General features: G+C 32.2%; 3 protein-coding genes across 4 annotated transcripts in view; all 3 read left to right on the top strand.

Moving 5' to 3' along the window:
- LOC142349476 (uncharacterized) overlaps positions 1-13,173 on the top strand; it is a 32,441-nt gene extending 19,268 nt beyond the window's left edge. The window contains exons 3-4 of one of the 2 annotated variants that reach the window (XM_075401063.1): positions 1,530-1,654; positions 13,076-13,173. In XM_075401063.1, the coding sequence (XP_075257178.1) occupies positions 1,530-1,654; positions 13,076-13,138 (188 nt within the window). In that variant the 3' untranslated portion in view covers positions 13,139-13,173. Of the gene's footprint in view, positions 1-1,529; positions 1,655-8,186; positions 8,488-13,075 lie in introns of those variants that run through there. The other variant, XM_075401062.1, reaches the window with a different exon arrangement.
- LOC142349475 (uncharacterized) overlaps positions 1-24,006 on the top strand; it is a 477,119-nt gene that overhangs the window by 125,753 nt on the left and 327,360 nt on the right. The gene's annotated exons all lie outside the window — the stretch shown is intronic.
- Positions 19,592-24,006, top strand: part of LOC142349478 (uncharacterized) — a 254,211-nt gene continuing 249,796 nt past the window's right edge. The window contains exon 1 of the mRNA XM_075401064.1: positions 19,592-19,601. The gene's annotated coding sequence lies outside the window, so the exon portion shown is untranslated. The remainder of the gene's footprint in view (positions 19,602-24,006) is intronic.

Here is a 24,006-nt window from a genome sequence, read left to right on the forward strand (position 1 = left end):
GATCTAAGCGTCTCTCCTTCGACATCTTTGAGACAATAATGGTAGAAGTCGAAGCAATCCTGAATTCCAGACCCTTGACAAACGTTGCTGATCAGCCTGAAAACGAAGAACCACTCACTCCTAACCATTTCCTCATTCAACGCCCTTACAGTTCCTTGCCACCCGGAAACTTTGGAGACCAACAGCCAGCTAGTTTTAAGAACTGGAAGCACGTGCAGCAGTTGATGAACCACGTGTGGCGGCGTTTGATTAAGGAGTACCTGCCGACATTACTCAAGAGACGTAAATGGACAGACAACAACCAGCCTCCTCTGAAATTAGGAGATGTTGTGTGGGTACTCAAGGACTTGACGCCGAGAGGAATCTGGCCCCTTGGAAGAGTTGTGGAAACATCCCCTGGACGAGACGGTGAAGTACGAGTTGCCAAAGTAAAAACGGCTTACGGCTCCTTCGTGCGTCCGGTCGCCGGCCTCGCACGGGTTTTTTCCCCATAGTTTTTTAATTCAAATTTTTCGCTTCGGTCTTAGGCAACATGAGCTACATCCACCCCCTTTGATGTTATTGCCCTTACAGTATTTTCATTCCAATTATATAGTTTCAAGGATATCGGATCAAACGACAATCAAGATGATCTCCAACCCCTGCCCTCCTTCTTGGAGCATGTTCCCAATGACCTTGGGAACTCAAGAAAAGCATGACATTTGCTGATGATTAAAACTACCGCCAAAAACCTGAGAGTTACTCTTTCCCAAAAACATCTGACAAGAAGTCGCAACCAAATATGAGCAACCAAAAGTCTAGAATATATGTTTCAGTACACGAGATTAATCTAGCCGGCCCAATATTCCCCACTTCTTTAGTTTTTAAATCTGCTGAATATTTTTTTGCTTAGCCATTTTCGCTCCAATGTTCAATGCAGCTGTCGAGTTAATTGAAATTAATTGTTAAATAAATTTAGCATTTATTTTGAACACAATTTATTTCAACTTTTTGATTATTTCAGAGTGATTATCGACTTGGGTATTGTGTTATCAGGTGTACTTTGCATTTAATAAAGTTTTTCTCCTTGTTTCAGGAAACGCTTCTGTAGTCCAAAAGCAGTATAGAATTTTCAACTATTTGCAATTTTTTCTCGATGAAATCAAGTTTGCAAACATTTGCAAAAATCAACTTCTGAAAAGCAAAGTTTGATTTTTTCCAAATTAAGCAAAATGTGCAAACGATAGGCTCAGTTCGTTCTGATCCATGTCGGAATCCGTCATTTTTTCTATTCAGGGCACAAAATTAGCTCGAATCGAATAAAAAACTTTTCGAAGATACAATGTCAAGCAGAAGACAGTCTAATTCAGTTTTACTTACGGGGTTAAATTCTATCGATACATAAAGCAAATCTTCAAACTGTTTAGCAAATAGCTGCAAAATCAATTCCTTATTTTGCCAATTTCTTCATTAACTTGTAACTAATTATAAACTTGTTTAATCTTAAAATTACGTTTAAACTATATTCTGATCAAATTTTGTGTTTTTAGGCTGCTGCAGCTACCAAATTTTGACTTATTTGAAATTTGGTCAGAATTTTGGATACTCGCCTGAACACTATCTCTCCAAATTGACCGATTTCAGCAGTGTTGGAAAATCTCTGAACTACATTGTGGTTAGCTAGAAGGCCGCTTCATGTTTAGCTTATTGTCATAAAATTCTGAACCTTTTCAGTTATTTTCCTGGTTCAGATCAGAACCCCAAACAATTTCTGTAAAAATTTAAGTAACGAATTGTGACCATAGTTGACGATTGAAAGTGTCAATTATCAGAATAGTGTGAAGGACAAGTGCTGAATTTTTATAATTTTTAAACCAATTTTTGTGTTGAAAAATCTCCAGTTAGAGATTTAAAAATTGTTTTTAATATATTAGCAAGTTCAGCAATCCAAACTGAACTAGGGAGTAGAGGAAGCCACTGTTCAAAATCAAATTTATATATAAAAAGCTCTGAAAATTTAGGAGGAAATAAATTGATGCGTGGAAGAAGAAGTAAGAGAACGGGTGACACGTATCGAAAAAATTAGTTGCGTAGAAAATTTGTTGCACAATTTTTTTTCAAAATTTGTTTAAAGTTAACCGCTTAATTTGTTGACAAATACTGAATATATGTGAGGCGCGTGATGAAAATTAACCACATGAAGCGGCTAAATTTGTAAAAATCTACCCGATGAAAAATGTTCAAATTTTGTCAGCAATTTTCCTAAAATGTTTGATAATGCAGACTTCAACTGTTACCAAAAATGCTGGGAAAAATAGAGATCCTAAGAGTTTGATTTTTTTCAGTAATCCAACTTTTATGTTAACGGCGCAAAATGTCTTTAAAAACATATTTTTAAGGCAAAAAGAAGAATAAATAACAACATAGGGGGCAGAAATGACACTAGAATTTAAGCAAATCAAAGTCTGGAAAAAAGTTTTTTCGAAGCAAGCAGATCAAAAAACGAGCAAAGACCTTTTTTCCTTTGCGCCCCCCGTACGTTGGTACGTTGTGCTCCTCCCTTCCCCTCCCCTCTCACGCCTTTATAGAATTGGTTATGGAATCAACTTATGACAGAAACAACTTAATCAACAATAAAACGCACAGAACGAAAAAATCTGAGGGACTATACAAAGATTGTGTTAATTATTTCAGTGAAAAATTCCCTGTGACACTTTCAAAGGAAACTTTCAGAGGCAAAACTTATAAAATTGCTCTAAAAAGAAAAAGTGAACAAGAAAAACTATATCGAGAAGCACAAAATCAGAAAAATGAGCAAAACTTTTAAGCACAGACAAAAACCGGTCAATTTTTATTTAAAACTAATAGAGTGTCTTTAACTAAAGCAAATCAAAACTAAAATCTATTAATTGGAAACGCAGATTGAATCTAAAACTGTATTTTTGTACTATTTCAATTGTACTAATATAAAAAAAAATAACTCACAAACACCTATTGTTAAAAAACAGAGTTTAATCTAAATGGCTGCAATAAAAATGCCAAAGGTGATAAAGAAAAAATGACTCGGTTAGCAAAAGTTTTACCACATCTACTCTTTTCCACTCTCAAAAAGGGGACAGGAACAGAACGTCACTCTCTCTTCCGTCACCTCCTCAGCAATTCGACTTAAACACTTTGTTTTCACGCATTTCACTACTTGTTTCAAACAAAATCCAACAAAATTACGGGTAAAAGAATACATTGCCGGACGAATTCCGGAAACGTTTCAAATTTGTCAAGACCGGACCAACGAAATTAAAATTAACTAGCGTCTAATGGCAGAGATTAACAAAACAAGCCAAAATAACAATCCTTTTTCAAGTAACGAAAGAAAAATCAGCCAACAAAAAATGAAGCTGAAAAAGTTCAGAAAACATATAAACCTTTGATACAGTACGAGTACAAGTACACATAAGAAAAATTTTCATTTCATTTAATCAAGATTATAAAATTGCTTATTCGACATCAAGCAAGCAATAATAGGCTCACTAAGATCCCTAAAATTTTTAAGAAAAAATGAGAATTTTTTGAAAAGGATATAAATTGTTCAAATTCTTGCCAGGTTTTTTTGAAAAAAAAATCTACTTCTTTGCATATAATAAAAATCATTCTAAGCATTCGAAAAAACGCCAAGGAGAGTTAGGCTTCAATTTTTTATAACAATAGATGCTATAAAACAGTGCAATAGGTAAAACATCGCTAAATGCCGATATTCACTAAACATTCCTTAATGCCAATATTACTTGGTTTTATTCCCGAAACAACTTATAATTGGCAAAAAAACTAACGAAATTGGTTCATGCTAGAAGAACCGGTGAAAAGGGAAAGAAAATGACGGACAAAACAGCTTAAAATTACCTTCTCTAAAAATTTCTGAAAAAAAACTATCTAGCAAGAGCTGAGACGCTACTTCCAACACGTCACGAAAAGGGAACATTAACAGAAAGTCATTCTGTCTTCTGTCATTTTCTCAGCACTTGGATTAAGTTCTTTGTTTTCACGCTTTTCACTTCTTGTTTCGAACACGCTCGCTCCAACAAAACTACCGATTAAAAGAACATTTCCGCAAGAATTCCAGAAACATTTTGAATTTATCACTGCCGAAGAGAAGACTTTCAAGTAACTAGCTTGTAATGGTAGAAAGCATAAAAACAAGCAAAGTTAACAATAGTAACTCAAACAACAAAAAATCTATCTGTCAACTAAAATTTACCTTAAAAGTTTCAGAAAACATAATAACTTTTGATACATTACAATTACACAAGCAATAATAGGCTCAAAAACTTAAAGGTCGAAAACACCAACTTTTAGAGAAAAAAATGAAAGAATTTTGAAAAGGAGATAAACTAAAGAATTGTTCAATTTTTTATCAGACTTTTTTAAAAAGCGGCTGTTGACGAAAAAAGCGTCATTAAGTCAAACCGCAGAATACCTAGGAACGTTAGGCCTCAGTTTATTTAACAGTAAATGCTTTAAACAATGCAATAGGAAAAACATGGCAAATATAGCCTAAAAATCTGCAAAACAACTGTAAATTTTCCACTTTAGAGTAACACTACCTTTTGCCATCACAAAGTTTTGAAAACTTATTGAAAGAAACCGAAAAATATCACCCAGTACACAAAGATTTTTTTGACAACGAAAAACCTTTAAACTAAAAAAAACAGTTTGAATAAGCTAAACGTGAACAAAAAAATCGTTCTACTAGCTAAATTTTCTTCACACCTACATCTCTCGTATCCATTCAAAAAAAAAATAGGAACAATACCCTTCTCTCATTTTGCCGCTCTTTGATATTGTTCTTTTTTTTTTCAAACAAGACAATTTTTTCAAAATTCTTCAAACATTTCCCAAAACAACTCGAAGAAAAAATTGGTCAACCTAACTGACGTAATGAACATTTTACGTAACAACACGGATCACTTTGATACAATAACATTAAAATCAAAAATGTCTGACCAGAAAAGATAATGAAGTATCTGATAAAGAATTCTTTAAGTTGCGAGTACAGAACAACTATTGGCAGAAGGCCCTGCAACGCGCTTAGTTGTCATTCATTGATCAATTACTGAAAAACCATGAAAAAAATTTGAAACCGTGAAAAATTGGGTTAGGGAAAGAAATTGAAGAAAAAAGATCAAATATTATTCTGTACAAAATTTCAAAAGGAAATTGGTAACATATTATACATAATTTGCAAATGTACTACTTCATAATCACTTTTTTAAAATTGCTCTTACTGCTTCTGGTTAAGCATTCAACCGCCCGGCATCCTACAGATTTAAAGAATAAAAAGCAAAGCACAAAAAAGAAGAAAGAAAGAAATTAGAATATTGTATATGTTTCCTTGAAAAGTGCCCCCTTTTTCAATATTACTTAAACAAATAGAGCCAAAAAATTATTAAAAAATAAGCAATTTATAATAGCCTTCGAAACCCGTCTTTCATTAGAAAAAAACAAAAATTGCAAAATAATTAAGAAAAAAATTTAATAGCTCCTCGATTTATTTTTCTCAACAAAAGAGGTTTAATACCAACAAAACTGTAATTACTTGGTATCTCAGAACTCCTTAAGTATTAAACATTTTTCCAAATTCTACTTGAAGCAGTAAAACAAAAGGCAAATAATTGATAAAATTTGTCTAAGAATCAGCAAACCAGTTGAAAGATCTCCAAATTACCAATAAATTCATGGTAACTACCAAAAATGTCTAATCCTCAATCAAAACAAATCACAATTTAATAAATTATCATAATCGAATTTCTGAATCAAAAATTTCTGAATCAAAATGAATCGCGCGCTTGAAAAGAGCGCTCGTGAACAAAAAAATCGCTCGCTTGGAATTTTTTTTCTTTTCACACCTCAATTTCTCGCTCTCTCTCCAAAACAGTAGTACGAACAAAAACCACTCTCATTTTGCTCCGCTCCTCATATATGTTCAGCACTCAAACCACTCATTTAAGGAGCCTCAATTCTACTTCAAATTTCACTCCAACGAAACTGATTAAAAAATATAGCAGTACAAGTCCTGAAACAATTCTAAGAACTTCAACGGACTAAATAATAGGCTTTGAAAAGATTCGAAAAATTATTTTGAAAAATTCCGCTTAAAAATTAAAAAACCTTGAACATCGAAGTCAAATTGACCCACGTGAAAAATAAACCACCACCAAGAAAGTTAATTTTTATTCAAACAACATTTTCTTACTAAAACTTGAAATTAGAGTGAAAAAATTTTACGCCACAAAACCACTCGCATTTTCACTCCATTTCCTGTATAGACTCGACCCAAATCATCTCTTCAGTTTGTCTTTAAGAACTGATCTTAAAACTTTGAACAGATCTTGAAAAATATAACAAAAATACTCTAAAAGTCCGCAAAAAACCTGAAAAATTCCTTTATTAGTAATCACTTGAACTATCAAAAACCGTAGAAAAACCCATTGAAAGAAATCGAATAATATCACCTTAGTCTTCATTAATTTTGTAGTTTCCAGTAAAACTTTGAAATTGAAAACAAAATTCGAAAAAACCGCTCCTGAACAAAAAATTTGCTCGCTTTGCGAAACTTTTTCACACCTTCTTTTCTCGCTCTGTTTCAAAAAAAGGTATAAACAAAAATACAGTTTGTTTTTTCTATGCTCTTCTGTTTCGTTCACCTAAGCAGATTTTTCAAACCTAATTCACTCCATGGACTTTCGGTTTCTGTACTCGTTTACTTATTAAAAAACAGAAAACTATAACGCCTCTTCGAGTGCTAAAAAACAGAGAACCAGTACTCCTTTTTGAGTAAAAAAAGAAAACAGTTAGCTCAAATAGTTGATCCAGAGTTATTATTCAATTGCTGAACTAACGTCTTTAATGATACTCGGAAATAGTGTGCTAGAAAATGGATTTGGGGAGGGCAAATTTCGGGAGTCGGGCTGATGGTTTTGGGTGGGGGAGGGGTTGTGTCAGTTATGGGAGTCCGAACCTCCGAGAAATTTTGACACCTCAGAGGTTATCTTATGTCGCATTTTTACAAAATTTTAAGGCTCTAAGTTAATGCTCAGCAATTTAATCTCCCTTCTGTGTCCAATTGTAGCAGTTTCGCCTCATCTCGTTTGAAAGTCATTAAAATTAATGCTGTTGTTTTGCATCGTGCAATACTTTTCAGTAAATTTTTTTTTAAATTAAATTAAATTTGTGATTAAGAAGTTCTAGAATTCGTGATCAGTCATAGTCGTAGACAAATAATTATTATTTCGTCCAAAAAATTATTCATGCGAGATTAAAGAGCCAAAAACATATTGTTTTTTGCATTGACAACTAATTTACTTCCAAAACCAGTCGGTTAAACTTTACAAGTCAGGTATAATATATACTTTTTATTGCTGCTCTACAATATTTTAAATCAAAACCAAGAGTTCCGTGTTCTGCTGAGCATAAAGATAACTAATAAAGTAAATAAAGTTTGTTTCGAATGGCACATCATGTTTAAACTGATGAAGCAGATGCGGATTTAACATTATAAAATTTAATTTGAGATTTTCTTTCCGTATTTGAAGTGTAGGTTTAATTCATTTCGGAATAATTTTTTGTTGGACGGAACGATTGCTTGTTTTTAAAATGATCAGCTGTTAAATTTGGCTATTTATCTCTCACAAAAAATTACGCCAAGGAAAAAGTTATGTGAACAAAATGCATCTCCTCAAAAACATCATTTCTTAACTTCGGAACAACCATTTGAATGATTAGCAATTTTGCTGGTAAAATGTCAGATTTCTTTAAACAATCTCTTGACCTTTCAAACTTTTTTGTCATCTAGCATAGTTTGATTCCCCAATTTATCTATCGGTTTATTGACGAGTTGCTCAGATTTTGAAACAAAAAAGCACTAAATTTTATATCTGGCAGCTCTACAAATATGGACAACAATAATTTGAAAAGTGGTATTTGATGAAGTACAGTATTTACTGATGATATGACCCCAAAAATTGTTTTAAAAAATTGCTCTTGTTTGCGCCAAAATTACACCTAAGAGATAGAAACACATAGCAGATTCAAAAAATTTAGTGCTTTAAAATTTAAAAACAAGGTAACTAAATTGCAGCATTGAACTAATATTCAAATAATTGGTAATTCTTAAATTATAAAATTTGTAATACCTTATACGAACTATTTTCCAGGTACGCCGGTACCCATACAACTGTGCAAATGTCATATCTTACATCAGTTTCGGCGACCGTTCAGTTCTCAAGATCTATTCCAATGGTCGCGACGTGACGAATGATATTTTCACGCTCCCACTAAACCCAAACCAAGAAATTTTTGTTTTCAACGGAACAGCTCAACTTTTATCATACCTGACGTTTGATTGGTTCAAGTTGTATGTTATGTGCATTGAACAGCCTTGGATTTGCGACAGTTTTCCAATCAAAACAACTGATTGATAATAACTAAATGTTTATAAAAAGAATTTTCTTCATTGAATAGGATGTCAATTGATAAAATTTATATATTTATGAATGATTCTAGCAAGATTTAGCAAAATAATTGAGAGTATTAGGATGCGAATTGAGTGTTTGCAAAATACTTTTTCAGTTTTATCAGAATCTTTTGAAAAATTGAAATTTGATAGCAGCTATTTTCCGATTTTATATTAAGAAACTATTTCATATTGAGAAACAACTTACTTCATCTGTGTTTTCTCAATCTAACGCTTTTCCTTTTTCCTAATAAGCATGCATAAATATGCAATAGTTTTTTCTATGAAAAAACTAATCACTTTGTTTGCGACCAAATATCAGGTTGTGACCTTGTGTTTGTTTACCCGGATAACAATTTCAAATAATTATGTTTATTTTAATTCGTTTCTGTCATTTTGTCCGAGAACTTTGACTCGTTCAATATTAGATTAAATTGATGATAATGGCCTAATATTTTTCATCCACTGGCTTGAAGTAAACTTATAATAGACAAAATTATTTGTTACCAATTGTTGTTTATGTTACCATTGAAAAATGAAATACTTCTTTAATGTTAAGATTGCTCTTTTTATTGCTTTCTCTACTTCTGTCACATGGGGTTATACATCACTTGATTTTCTGCTGCCCGATCTGTCAACCCACATTGGGCGAAACTGCTTCCGATATAGGTTAAAACCCAAAATTCAGCTCAATGTAAAAAGCGCAAAGTCGAAGTAACATCAGTAACAGTCGTTAAATAAAAATTTCCGGTCTGACCGGCGACTTTTTTTAGTTGGTGAATTTTTTTATTGTGGTGAAACTTTTATTTAGGTGAATAGCTTAAGCGTATTGCGTAAGTTTTTACTGCTAAAGTTAAAAAATTTATTTTTCTCAGTTTTGGAAAATTTGATGAAATTAACGTTCGATCGTTATATTTACTAATTTCTTCACAAAAACGCGAATTCATTGAAATTCTTACATTATTTTGTGGTGAAATATAGACAAATAAATTTCTGTAATACTTCCAATGAATTAAAAACTTTTGTTCGAGGTGAAATAGTGAACGGTGAGAACCAATCTAAAACTGTTCCGTTCTTCTTAAGAACTCTGACAGCAAAAATGACTAAATTGCCCGAAAACAAAAAAAATATGCAGTTTATGGAAAAACTGGACAACTTGATTTAGAGAAATTTTGAAAAACAATTTTTGCGCTTAAAAAAATCTTCCAATAAAATTATTTCTCGGCCTTCAAATTTGAATTGTTATAACTACATGGAAAATTGAAGAAGTTTGGGCAAAAATCATGACTAAACACTCACAGTATTCAAAATAAATTAAGGTGCCAGTCGGAGATAAACTTTGTCTTCATAGAAACAATGAGAAAGCATGGCATTTTGTCAAGTTTTCAGAAAAACGTTTAATCGACGATATACTATTTAAAAAGGAATGGAACAGGCTTTAAAACAAATTTTCACCCGCGCAAAACAGTTGTAGTGGTAAATTGAAGACCTCAAGCTTTTATTGAACTACCCAGACCTTAGTCTCATAGCATTTCAGTGCTGAATAATTGTATTCCAATTGTATTACGTCGGCCCAGTACTGTATCAGTGTATCCTAAGAGTATGTTGCTACCTCATTATGTGCAGTCTTTTCCCATAGATACATTTTTTTCTGAAGATAGACTGTACATCTTTGGTTTTGATTCTCATGAAAACGCGATGCACTTTTTGAGCATGACGATGAGTTTACTATCTTAAATATTAAAAGTAACGTTTTATCATTAAAAAAAGTACCCGCCAAAACCAGAAAATACACACCGAGTGCAAAGAACCTGCCAAATTTTCAACTGCAGATTTTTTTATGGTTTTTTTATTCAAGATGGTATTGACGTTTTGCATGTCTTAGTTTTAGCTCATCGAAAAGATCCAGTACGTGATTTGTATTCACTATGTCCAGACTAAGCTCAGAATTTTACTATAAATTTTAAATGAAATGTCTATAAAATGTCATGATCAGAACTATTGGCATAGTAGAAATCATAATAAAAATACTATGATACAGTACTGAAATATTATGAGACTCAGGTCCGGGTAAAAGTTTTCAAAATACTTGCCGGAAAGAAACTGTAAATTTAATTTGAGCTAATGACATTGCTAGTTTTTGCTCTAAACTTCCGAACCCAGTTCTAAACTTCTTATAAATCCCATGCAATATCTAGCAAATCAGCTGGAAACTTAAGTATACTTTAAGGAAGGGAACTCAAATAAATTATAATTACTATAATTATAAATTCTCAGCCCCCCTTTTCGACTTTATATCTTCCCCAAGTTGAAAATTCCTCTAGCATTAGTGACTATTACACATTGAATTATTTTTATTTTCACCGCATTCACCACATTTCTTACATTAATTTGCCATAATGAATTTCGTGGTGAATTTTTGTAAGAAATTCGGTGAATTTCGTGGTGAATTTTTGTAAGAAATGCGGTGACTTTCGTGGTAAATTTTTGTAAGAAATGCGGTGAATTTCGTGGTGAATTTTTGTAAGAAATGCGGAGTATTTCGTGGTGAATTTTTGTAAGAAATGCGGTGAATTTCGTGGTGAATTTTTGTAAGAAATGCGGTGAATTTCGTGGTGAATTTTTGTAAGAAATGCGATGAATTTATGTAAGAAATGCGGTGAAAAGTGTTGAACTATTTTTTTTCACCGCATTCACCGCATTTCTTACATTAATTTGCCATAATAGTCTATGCGGTGAATTTCGTGGCGAATTTTTGTAAGAAATGCGGTGAATTTCGCGGTGAATTTTTGTAAGAAATGCGGTGAATTTCGTGGTGAATTTTTGTAAGAAATGCGATGAATTTATGTAAGAAATGCGGTGAAAAGTGTTGAACTATTTTTTTTCACCGCATTCACCGCATTTCTTACATTATTTGCCATAATAGTCTATGCGGTGAATTTCGTGGCGAATTTTTGTAAGAAATGCGGTGAATTTCGCGGTGAATTTTTGTAAGAAATGCGGTGAATTTCGTGGTGAATTTTTGTAAGAAATGCGGTGAATTTCGTAGTGAATTTTTGTAAGAAATACGGTGAATTTCGTGCTGAATTTTTGTAAGAAATGCGATGAATTTATGTAAGAAATGCGGTGAAAAGTGTTGAACTATTTTTTTTCACCGCATTCACCGCATTTCTTACATTAATTTGCCATAATAGTCTATGCGGTGAATTTCGTGGCGAATTTTTGTAAGAAATGCGGTGAATTTCGTGGTGAATTTTTGTAAGAAATGCGGTGAATTTCGTGGTGAATTTTTGTAAGAAATGCGGTGAATTTCGTAGTGAATTTTTGTAAGAAATACGGTGAATTTCGTGCTGAATTTTTGTAAGAAATGCGATGAATTTATGTAAGAAATGCGGTGAAAAGTGTTGAACTATTTTTTTTCACCGCATTCACCGCAATCACCGCATTTCTAACGAAAATTCACCGGTTTGACCGCATTTCTTACAAAAATTCATCCATAAACCTCCACCCGGGTGGAAACAAACTTTAGGGTTTGTTGTCAAATGCATTAGTCACTAAAGCTGGAAAAAAACTTGACCTAAGGTGATATCTGTTATGTTGTATCATTTGTAACGGAATTTTTTTCTTTGGAAAAGGCAACTTTTGAAAGAACTAAGATGATTAAAACTTGGCTTAGATTTTTTTGTTCAGTTTTTGAAGTTTTTTTAAAAAAAGAAGATCCCTTCGCTTGTTTTGAGTTAACGTGTTAAAACTTTCGGGGTTGCGGGGGGAGTGGGAGGGGGTATTATAGCAACAGGAAAAGCACCTCAACAAAAGGCACGGACAGATTTTAAGGAGCCAAGCCAAGCGCAAATTCAAAGTAGACGTTCAGTACACCATTTGCCGCAAAACGTATATTTGGGCAAAACGTACTTTTGTATATAAATTTTTAAAAAACTCAAAACAATCTAATGGTTTTAATCAACTATTTATTAAAATTGAACTATTGGTTATAATGGTGAAGGCCTAAAATTACAACATATTCATTCAAATGAATTCAAAATCTTGCAAACTTTGTACTAGTTTTCAATTTCATCGTTACCTGTCGAAATCGAGTGCAGTTTTCAGAAGTAATAATTCGTATAAACGATTTTGGACTTCAGAACATGTAATGTTCGTGTTTTCTGCTAAGTATAGATTACGTGACTCTGCTTGAAGTCACCGAGAACTTCTGGCGTTTATCCAAAATCACGTAGAAAGTTCGAGATGCTGAACCAGGCCAGCCAGATGTTAAAACAAGTATTCACCCCAAAACTTGTATTTGGGGTAAAACTTGTAAAAATTTATATTACCCTCGGGCCGATGTTTCACCCTTACTCCACCTCTTATTAGCATGGATTAGAATGTAATGCCAACTTCACTCTTTTTTATTGGGAAAAAGAGTGTGAGAGTGAAAAAATACACAGTATCTAAACTCTTTTTTTCTCATTATTTTGGGGCAAAATCTTCGGCCCGGGCAAAATTTTTGGTTTAAATCCAATATAGCAAAACAGGTCTATGAAAGTTGAAATCCAAAACCACTAAATATGAACTGTTTGAGTTTTTTTGCAGTGGATCTTTCTGTCTTCTTCGATTCTATTCGGAGGCAACGGTTTCAATGAGACCCAGCCCTAACACCTCCGACATCAGAGTGATGGAAAAGATTGCACGCGACACTCACAGAGTAATCAACTGGTACAGCTTCAACTCTGATCATGGTTAGACAGTTAGCGGAACTTCTTTCACCTTAGTTCACAACAAACTGAAGTATTAAATTTTACCCAAAAACTACCGACAAAAGCTTTCGATTTAAACCCAACACACACTTTCGTTTTAAACCCAATAAAACACATTTTTTTTTACAAAAATTGAATCGCACAACCATTTTGTATTTTTACCCGATATCTCATGTGAAAGCGGGCCATGCGATAAAAGACTCGATTACGTGGAAAAATGTGTAAGTTTACACAATTTTCTGGGACTTAACCATCGAAATTTTTTGTCCATGAGCTCACATTAGCCCATAGACAAAAATTTTTTTATTGCTTCAAGTGACTCGCAAAACATATTACCCGATTTTTTCATTAGAAACAGACACAAGACAAACGAACCGTTTACACGAAGAATGGTATTAAGTTACGCCACTTTCAACGACTTAACCAATGTATTTTTGTGTGATTCATATCATAAATCATATAATAAACGCAATCTTTTTCATGCACATTAAAAAATTCTTTTGAACTGAACAACACCTTTCTTGAATCAAAAACAATAGAACTTTATGCTTGTGTCATTGACAATTATGTTTGAGGAACCAAACGTGTTTCCTGTTCCCTTAACAAAGTTGTGAGAAAACCCTCCAATATTTTGAGTGAATAAAAACAAAAAATCGACTATTTCCAGACAGAAATATAACTTGCAGTAATTGCATACACTCTATTTTAATTTTAACTTGTGAACACTGCGACAGTTTTAAACATATCGTTCATATTTGGTTTCTGGAACCAATTTGGTCAAAACATAAGAATTTGCTTTTTTAGTTGTTTTTTTTCTGAACTTGGGCCTCTGTGTCCAGCAAATTATTTTGTAAGTTCTTCTACAATTTTCACTGCAAAAACAGAAAATTACTTTATTTTTTCATGGTTAGCCAGTTCGTGGGGCTTACTTCACAATCTATTTTAAAAGAATCTAAAGAACAAAATGCTGGCCGGAAATGATAAAAACTCCTGCTTCTCATACACTCTAAAATGATCTCGGTGAATCATCCCAATATATGTGTTTTAACCCGGTTTCTCATACAAAATTAAAGAAAAGACAAAATGATTGTTTATAAAGAAATATTCAAGAATACATGGCTTTCTCGCACTTACCTATAAAATTTTTTTTCACAAAACTACGCCTCAAGTCAAGTCAGAAACACATTTTTTTGTGTCTCTTTTAAGAATTTTGTGTGAAGAAGCACCCAGTATTTTGCGCAAATAAAAAAACAAAAAAATGACAGGCTTCAAAAAAAACTGACATGCGTTTTATCTGAACGCGTTATTACTTTTTTAAATCATGAAATCTGCAACTGTTTTAAAACATATTCTTAAATATTTCGTTTTTTGATCTACTTGCATCGAAATTTGGTCAAAGACATCAAAATTGCTTCTTTTAATTTTTTTTGAGTTTGGCACTTTTTCAACCAAAAACAGTATGCTTACAACAATTTTGAGTACAAAAATAGGACTTTGCTTCTATTTTGTTAATCAAATTTAACGGAGCTTACTTCATATTTGTTGGGAAAGAGCTATAGAAGAAAATTGTGCACTGAAGGTAATAAGAATCAATATGTTTTAAGACCAACGTTCATTCTTAAGTTTTTCAGCATGATGGAAGCATTTACAACACGGAAAATGTTCTTAATTCTCATGTAAAACAGATATAGAAAGGTTTAAAAAATTCATTTATCTGACAAATTGTGTATATTAGCACGAATATTTTGTTAAAAGTCAACAAAATATTTTGCTTTCTTTAGGAACAATTTTGTATGAAAGATTTTCTTTTTTTTTTCACCTGAAAAACGCACTTTTTTTACATGTGATAAACAATAAATTGACCTGTTCCAGACAAAAAAAAAGCAGATTACGCTTATTGTGGACATTCTACTCAAACTGTAATTGAGATTTTATCACAATTTAGAGTTATTTATTTTTACATTTCTTACCAAGGTCGGCCAAATTGATCTCTTTTTTAACTCTTCTGCTGTTGTTCGGCCTTTATTTTTACCTGCACAACATATGCTTACCTCAATTTAGACTGTTGGATCAGACGTTTGTTGATGCAATTCAATAAAGAAATGTGTTTTAACCAAATTTCTTATGCTAAAACGGACTCAAGATAAAAAAAACATAACAGGACACGTTCTGACGTACAATTCAAAGAATTTTCATTGACTTAACAAATAAAAACTAGTCATAGAACGGACTGTGAGTGAATTGGGAAAACCATTTCTAAACAAATCAGATACAAAAAACCGAAAAAACAATAAAAATCAAAGTGAAATTGCCGCATGTGAACAAAAAACCACTAGCGAGAAAGCGAATTTTTGTTCAAACACCGTTTTCTCACTCTACTTTGAAACTAGAGCGAAAAAATTTCACGCCGCAAAACGACTCGGTTTTTTGCTCCATTCGTGACCAAAATCACTACTCCAATTTGACTTCAAAAATCATGAAAATGTGTGAACAGATCTTAAAAAAAAGACCCCAATTGAATTGTAATTAAATGTGTGAGGTGAAGTAAATTTCGTTGGCTTTAGCGCAAGACAAGGTTTTTTGTGTGAAAATTTTTGCGCGTTTCCTTTTAAATTATTTTTCAAAAGGACATCACCTCTGGTGTGAAAACAATATATTTTTTTACTGATTTCACACGAACAATTGCATGAATTTTTCAAAATTTATCCTGTGGGTCTCATAGAAAAAATCTATCGTTCAGCCAGATAAAACCGTGTAAAATTGTGTAAATTGTTCATTAAAAATTAGGTCCGTTTTGACATGACAAATTGGTTCAAAACAACCAATATGTTTTGAATTTTTGAATCTGATATAAGCAAACAATATGTAGGTCTATATATAAGCCAAACCTCAGACCAATTATTGAACAAACAACATGCAAATATTCCGCCTAATTTGATCGCAATTAGATAAGAAAAGGAAACATTAATAACAATAGGTTCTAAAACAGTCTCAGGATCTCTAAGTTAGTGATTCATCAATTTGTCCACGACCTCTGCAATCTGATTGATACCTTTCGAAGCAGAACCTGTTCACCAATTCTTGACATTTTGGCCACGCAACAAAAGAGGTGCCTCAAAAAACCTCAAAGGCCCTCAAAAATTCATCAAAAATGTCCAAATCAGTTTGCTTCAAATTGGAGTTAAAATATTGGTTCTAAGTGCTGATAGAGGCCCAATAAAGAAAAAAGTTGCCGTTGGTAGATTAATCAGTGTTGATCTTGTTTGTAGATTAGTTCGGACCTTGATTGCGGACGCGGTACATAATGCTTGTATGCATTCTCCATAAAAGTTCTAATCAGTTTTTGTTTCAGATTTTTTCTTTTTTTGGGGGCAGAAGGTTTCAGTGCAAGATGGTCGCAAGAAACAACAAATGGTCGCAACAAAAGAGAACGCGCTCAACAGTTTTTGTTCCGACCCTCTTGAGGGGGGGGGGGAACTATATACTCAAAAGGTTTTTTTTGTTCAGACAATTTTGGCCGATCGATATATTTATCAGAGAGAGTTGAGACTGGTATCATTAGAACGATTGTCCAGCGTAGAATATGGAATTAAAAAGATTTTTTGATTTTCGTTTTCTACAGGGAGTTATCGAGGTTTCAACTTTGGAGAAAATAGAGTGAATTCTGGTGATTTTATTTCTATTTTCGGAATTTAAGACTATAATTTCGCTAATATAGCTAAAAAATTTTAATTTGTTAAAACTTTTTATGAAAGTGTTGTTGATTTTATTTTTAAAGACAAAAAAAATAATTAAAGACTGTTTCATCAAAAACAGCACGAAATAAATTTCTTTAGTCCTTTTTGAATAAAATTGCAGGAAGTGCGCACCCAAACAACACCAACACAATCTTTGTAGAGTAAAAATGAGAGTAAATTTCTACTTCAACCTCCTTTAAGAGAGCTCTGTAATTAAAACTATGCCGTTTTTTAGCTAACTTTACTAGTTGATTATGAAGTTTTCTTAATGGACAAACAGCATTAGCAGGTGGCTAGTTTTGGAACAATCTTCGGATTGTAATTCGGATTGTAATCAGTCGGTCTTTTTTATTAAAAAAACTTCGATCTTTTTTTATATTAATTAATTAACAGAAAATTTCAATTCAAATTTCACTAGTGATCGGTCCAATTGGCTTCCTAATTAGCTCAAAACAAATGTAGATGATTCATTAATTGAAAGCTTATGGTACTTTTGCTTTTGAAAACATTTGATTTTTTAATTAAAAAAGGCTTATTGAAATTTGCCTCCATTTTTCTATTATTTTGGTCAAATTTTAGCTTAGTGTCAGCAATGAAAGAATGCTTCCCCATTCTACAGAACTCAAACTCAATCTTTTTTTTACCGTTTTACGATTTAATTATTTGTTTTCGGGCTTTGATACTAGTAGAATTCACATTCTTTTTCATTTTTAGTTATTTGCCCATTTTTCATGTTTTTTAGTTTTGTCATGTTATCACGTTATTGACAATTTATATATATATCACATTGTTGGCGCACACAATTGATTATTTTAAATTCCTTCAAGATGTAGATTACGGTTTTAACGGCTTCGACACTACTTTCTTGAAGAACTTAAATGAATTTTTTAAATTTTGTCGCTGACTGTCGTTTTTACTTTGCCTTTTTAGTCGTTTCAAAATTCCTGTACAATGATCCAGTTTCATTCACTTCCCATGGAAGAATAGATGACCTGATATTCTGATATAAGTAAATAGCTGATGACTTTCAGGACTTTGAATACAATTGTTTTCCAAAAAAACACTTCGCAATTTAGTTACTTTTGTTGTCTATTTGTTACCTAATCTCGTTAATTACAGGCCAAATATGACAATATTGTTGTCAAGCGACGGTGGCAAAAACGATTGATTTCACAAAATCGAATGCTTTTAAAGAATTCGTTATGACTTTACTGGCTTCGACACGGGTTTTTGAGAAGAAAAGTAAATTAAGTTTTGATTTCGTCATATTTGACGTTCTTTTTGTAGACGTGAGGCATATTTTGGATAATTGCAGGTCTCAGAGGCTTCCTGTGGAAAAATAAACGAACCTATTCGAACCTTGCTTTTTGAAATTAATGGCTTTCAAGTATGTGGAAATAATTTTTTTCGGAAAAAAAACAAGTATCACCCAATTTTGCCTTTTCTTTCCTTTTTTGTCTAGTTTGTCTTATTACCTAGTTTCATTAATGAGAGGTCACATAATACATTATCGATGTTTGAAAAAGGTGCTATCGACGCAATTTGAGGACCAAAGTATGGCTTTAAGGCTTCGAAAGCGTTTTCTGGCAAGTTTTAATGGATTTTTTGTTTGTTGTCTATTTGTTGTTCTTTTTGAAACCGCATAAAAAATCGAATACCGACAGTTCTTATTTCCTTTCTAATGAATCCTTGGCAATGGTAAACCTATGGAATTTTTTAGTTGATTTCTAATGGTTTTCATTACTTTGATATTAACTGATTTTTAAAAAAGCAAAATTTTCAACTTTACTGATTTTGGTCTTTATTGTCTAATTGTTACCAAGCCCTATTATGGACTGGTGCCATATCTTTTCAGGTTAATTTCAAGTTATTTTATTTTGTTTGAGATTTATCCTACGCTATTTTGACTTTGTTATCAAGTTTTGTTTTTTAAAACAGGCATAAAGTTTTTGATGTAATTTTTCTTTGTTGTTGTTGTTTGATTTTGCTGTTCGTCTTGACTCGCTTTCTTAATATGGGTATATCTCTTCGATCTAATGCATCATGATTTATTGCACTAAGGTATTTGCTTTGGAGGCTATCTTTTTCTTCATACAGCAATTTTTTTGAAAAATACTTGAATTTTTGGTTTTTTCTATCTGTTTCTCATTTGGTAGACAATTATGCCAAAAATTGTGGATGAGCGGGGTCGGAACCTTATGTGTGATCGCACATTACCGATCCTCCTTGTTTTTTGAGACTAATATAGCTGGCCCAATGTTCCCCTTTTATTTGAAGCTACCGGATACATTTTGCAATCAGTTTTTGATCAAAAGTTCAGATTAGAATTTTGAAAAAAAGAAAAAACATTTATCATCGCCATTCACTGCAACTGTTCGATTATTTCCGGATGATAAAACGATTGGAGTATAGAACTGTTGGATGCACTTTGCATTCAATAAACTTCCTCTCATTCATAACGACGCTTCAATCCCAATTTTGTATAAAAATTGCAACTAATTGCCTAATTTCGCTCGCAAATATTTATAATTTTGTTTTGTAGAGGGCAAGTTTACAGTTTTTTTTATTAAATGTTAAGTTTGCTAACAATAGACTCACCTCGTTTTGATCCAGTTCTTATTAAATTACCAAATTCAGGTCAATTTTAACCACTACACAAAAATTTCTCGAATTGAGTTAAAAACGTTCTAAAGACGCAATACATTGTAATACAGTTCCCGATCTAGGGTTAATTTCTAACTTAACAAGATATATTAAATATTGAAATTTTTCAGCAAATATTTCCAAAAAACATTGCTTTATTTTTCCAAGTTTTGTATTAAATTTTCACTGATTATAAACTTGTCTCGACTCGAAATTCAATTTAAACTTTGTTGTGATCAGGTTTTTGTTTTTCTAGGATGTTGCAGCTACCAAATTTCGACTTATTTGAAATTTGGTCAAAACTTTGGATACTCGCCTGAACACTATCTCTCCAAATTGACCGATTTCAGCAGTGTTGGAAAGTATCTCAACTATCTTGTGGTAAGGACAAATGCTGTATCATGTGTAGTTTTCTGTCATAAAAATGCTGTGTCAAAAATGTTGATTTTTTCTGGTTTTTGGTTCAGATTTGGAAACAAATTAATTTTGAACAGTTGAGACTGAGAATCATTGTAACAATGAGTACACGTAACGTAATGCTGTTAGCATTAAAAATTTTTTAAAATCCGCTAAATAAGTGAAAACTTTTTAAGAGATGCGTTCAATATGTGTTCAATGTTGAGTTCCAGGTGCTGAATATTCGGCACAAAATTAACTTCACCTCTTGTAAACGAATTCCGTACAAAAATTTAGCACAAATTTGAGCGGAGTTCATACATTGATTGCAAAAAAATTGGTCAAAATTGTCCCAAATCAAGCTTGAAATTGAGATCGGAAATGACGGGTGAATGTTTGAATTATGTAAAAAAACGTGAACGAACAGTGCTGAAAATTTAAATTTTGTATTATGAAAATCATAATAGACAGAAAACAAAGTCTTTTATACTATGAAAGCAGTGAAATAAAGTCTAATAAACGAGACCAATATTCTTTTTTAATTTATACACTATCTTGTTAACAAATTCTTCAAAAAATTGTGTGTTTTTTAATAGCTTTTTGAGTTTTTGAGTAGAACAAAATTTGTTCTGGGAGCAACATTTTTTCTATAATATAATATTTCTATTACAATTTGTCGGGAAACTAATTGCGACTGTTATTAATGAGACTAAATCATAAGACTATAAATTAACATTAAATACAAGCTGAACTAATAAGTTTCAAAAACAAATTTACGAAACCACAGTTTTGAAGCCATTAAATTTATAAGATATGAACCGCGAGAACATAACATCTTCATTTGCGTCTCTTTTGATCATCATAACATCTTTTTGTAAAACGACTATCACAAAATGACAACAAAAAGAAACACAAAAACTGAAAAGTACCTAAACTTCACAAAACTCTTCTGAAACAAATTGTCTAAGCCCTGAAGACATCATTTAAAAAGATTAAACAACAGAAAATTATTGTTAGATTCAACGAAACATTAAAAAGGGCTATAAATAATGAGGCTAATTTACGAAAATGATACAACATTGTAAAATACGAAAAAACGCAAACCAGAACAAAAAGGGATAAGTTGAAGAATAAAATTACTCTTTTTTAGAAACTTAATTCGAAAGTCAAAACATTCATTAGTTATTTACCGATATCAGTTATTTGATTTCAATTGTTTATCTATAGTTGGCCACTGAGACCTTCAATTACACAATATTTGACATACGACAACAAAAATTAACAACAAATAAAGGGCAAAAATAAAAAACTCTACCAATTTCTGCAAGAGAACTGTGTCGCAGCCCTTCAAACCATATGTTATAAAAACAAAATTTATGTTCAGTTTAAAATGTTGTATATTATTTTTTCAGTTAGACTGTTAATTAATGTGAAAATTTACAAAAAGAAACAAAAACAAGAGCAAATAATGGCAATTATGCTTAAAAATTAGTAGAAAATTTTTTATAAAAACTCAGTAGTACAACCCGCCACAACATTAGTTTTTATTCTGTAAGGAGGAAAGGTTGACCTTTACTTAATGAGAATAAGAAAACTGTAGACCAAAATAAAATAACAAATTGACAAGTTCAAAAAATCACAGAAATTTCCTTGAAACAAATACATTCAATAACATACGAGACATTAGGTAACAACCGAATGAATAGAAAACGTTCACTTGAACATCTTGAGGAAGAAATTTATATCTTTTCAGTAGTAAAATTTAAAAATCAGACTGCCAAAACAATAACAATTGAAGGCAAAAGACAAGAATTCAGTTAAATTTTCCTAAAATTCTTCCTCAAAGCCATAAAAACCCCCTGGTTCTCTGAAAACAAACTCTATCTAAATTCAGTCTCAAATTTACGTATATTGGAACTGTAATTAACGGAGCCGTGAATAAAAAATATTGTCAGTAATTAACATTAAAAGAACAAAAGCAAAATATGTTGAAAAAAGGCAGCATCAAAATAAAAACCAGAAAGTCTCTAACTCTAAGAGTCCATGATATTACCGAACTTCTCCCTGATTTTGTCGCACGCCCAGGAAACCGACCAAGTTTTCCAAGTATTTGCAAATTAGAACAATTGGTGAGTGGAATTCTTCAAATATTGAAAAAAAAATGCATTTTGTATAATTATCGAGTTAAGTCTGCAAAAAAAACGGCAAAGTTTCAATTTCATACGGCGCTTTTTTTTGTTAAGGTTTCTAGGTTGGCACATTTTAACAAAGTGGACCAAAAAAGCAAATTTTGTGCCAATTTTGATGAAAAAAGTTTGAATTTTGAAATTTTTATCAAAATTTTTAGCCAAAAAAACTTCAATCAAACAATTCAGCAACGCTTTTCTATCTCTAACGGTAATAAAAACACTCTGCCGTTAAAAATTTTAACTTATTTCGGATTATATTATCGAAATTGTGCAAAATTTTAGCAACAATTACTGAAAATGTGAACAAAAACAGTCTAATGTTCAACTTTAAACCTCGATAAATCCCTGTAAAACACTAAAATTGAAAAAATCTTTTTAATTCCGTATTCTACGGTGGACGGGCTTTTTAATGATACCACTCACAATTCTCTACAATGAATATATCGGTGGGTCAAAATTGACTGAACAAAAAAAAACCCAGATGAGTATATAGTTCCTCCTTCCCCACTAAAGTGGGGGTCGAAACAATAAAGTTGCATGTGTGAACGTTAGTGAAATTTAGGTAAGGAATCATTATAAGATAATACTGCTCGTGTGTTTGGGGAGGGAGGGGGGGTGCAAATAATATGCACCCACTAAGATGAGTCGATGGGGGGATTCCGTTTTTTAAATATTCAAGGTCAATTTTCAGAAACAGAGGTCAATATAATTGAGAGGCGAGGCCAAAGTTCAATCCATGAAATGATGTGGTGATGCTGTAATAAGTGTGCCTACCGAACCCTAGAACCAAAATTGCTCAAAGTAGACAGACCAAATGTACAATATAGAAACAAGAAAAAACACCAAAAATATGTAGCTTTGATGTTACTTTAGAAGAATGATAATTCTGTTTTTCAGTGAACATACTTTGCTCACTGGGTGATGGCTTGCAGTTGAGAAAAATTTTGAGAAAATCAGGGTTCGTTTTTGGGGTCAAGTCTTAAATAGAAAGTCACTTTTAGTAAAAAAAAAATAATTATAATAGATATATGAATATGATGTTTTTAATTTTTAAAACGATAACGCACAAAGTAGCAATCATGTTAACTGCCATTATAGAAATTTACATTTTTGAGGAAAAAACATGTAATTAAAAAATGTAATTAAATTTAAATGCATGAATGAATTACTGTTCAATTATTTCTTTACTAACTTACCAATTCAGAATAAATGATACAAAAATTTTCCAGGTTCGACGTGATCCGAACATCTGTGCAAATGTAATATCTTACATCAGTTATGGTGACCGTTCTGTTCTCAAGGTCGACTCCGATGGCCGCGACGTGAAGAATGATATCTTCACACTCCCACTAAACACAAACCAAGAAATTTTCGTTTTCAACGGAACAGCTCAACTTTTATCATACCTGACGTTTGATTGGTTCAAGTTGTATGTTATGTGCTTTGAACAACCTTGGATTTGCGACAGTTATCCAATCAAATTAATCGATTGATAAATACACGACTAAATGTGGTTATATATGCGAAGAAAGTTCTCTTAGATATCAGATGGTTAATTGAATATTAACTGATTAGATACATTTTTTTCAGAAAGAGAGAAGAAAGTACTATCAAATTTTGTTTTTACTCGGTAACCAAGACAAGTATAATCATAAATATTTGAATTCCAGTGATTGCATAGTAAACATTCAACAGGTATTTAGGCCTCTTATTAACCTCGATATGGGCTAATAGAAGCTTTATAGATTCAAAATAAGCATTCAATTTTTTGGGGAAATATTTTATTGAAAAGTTTCTGTTCA

The sequence above is a fragment of the Convolutriloba macropyga genome, chromosome 11 (assembly GCF_964194025.1).
Source record: "Convolutriloba macropyga chromosome 11, txConMacr16.3, whole genome shotgun sequence".
Lineage (NCBI taxonomy): Eukaryota > Metazoa > Xenacoelomorpha > Acoela > Convolutidae > Convolutriloba > Convolutriloba macropyga.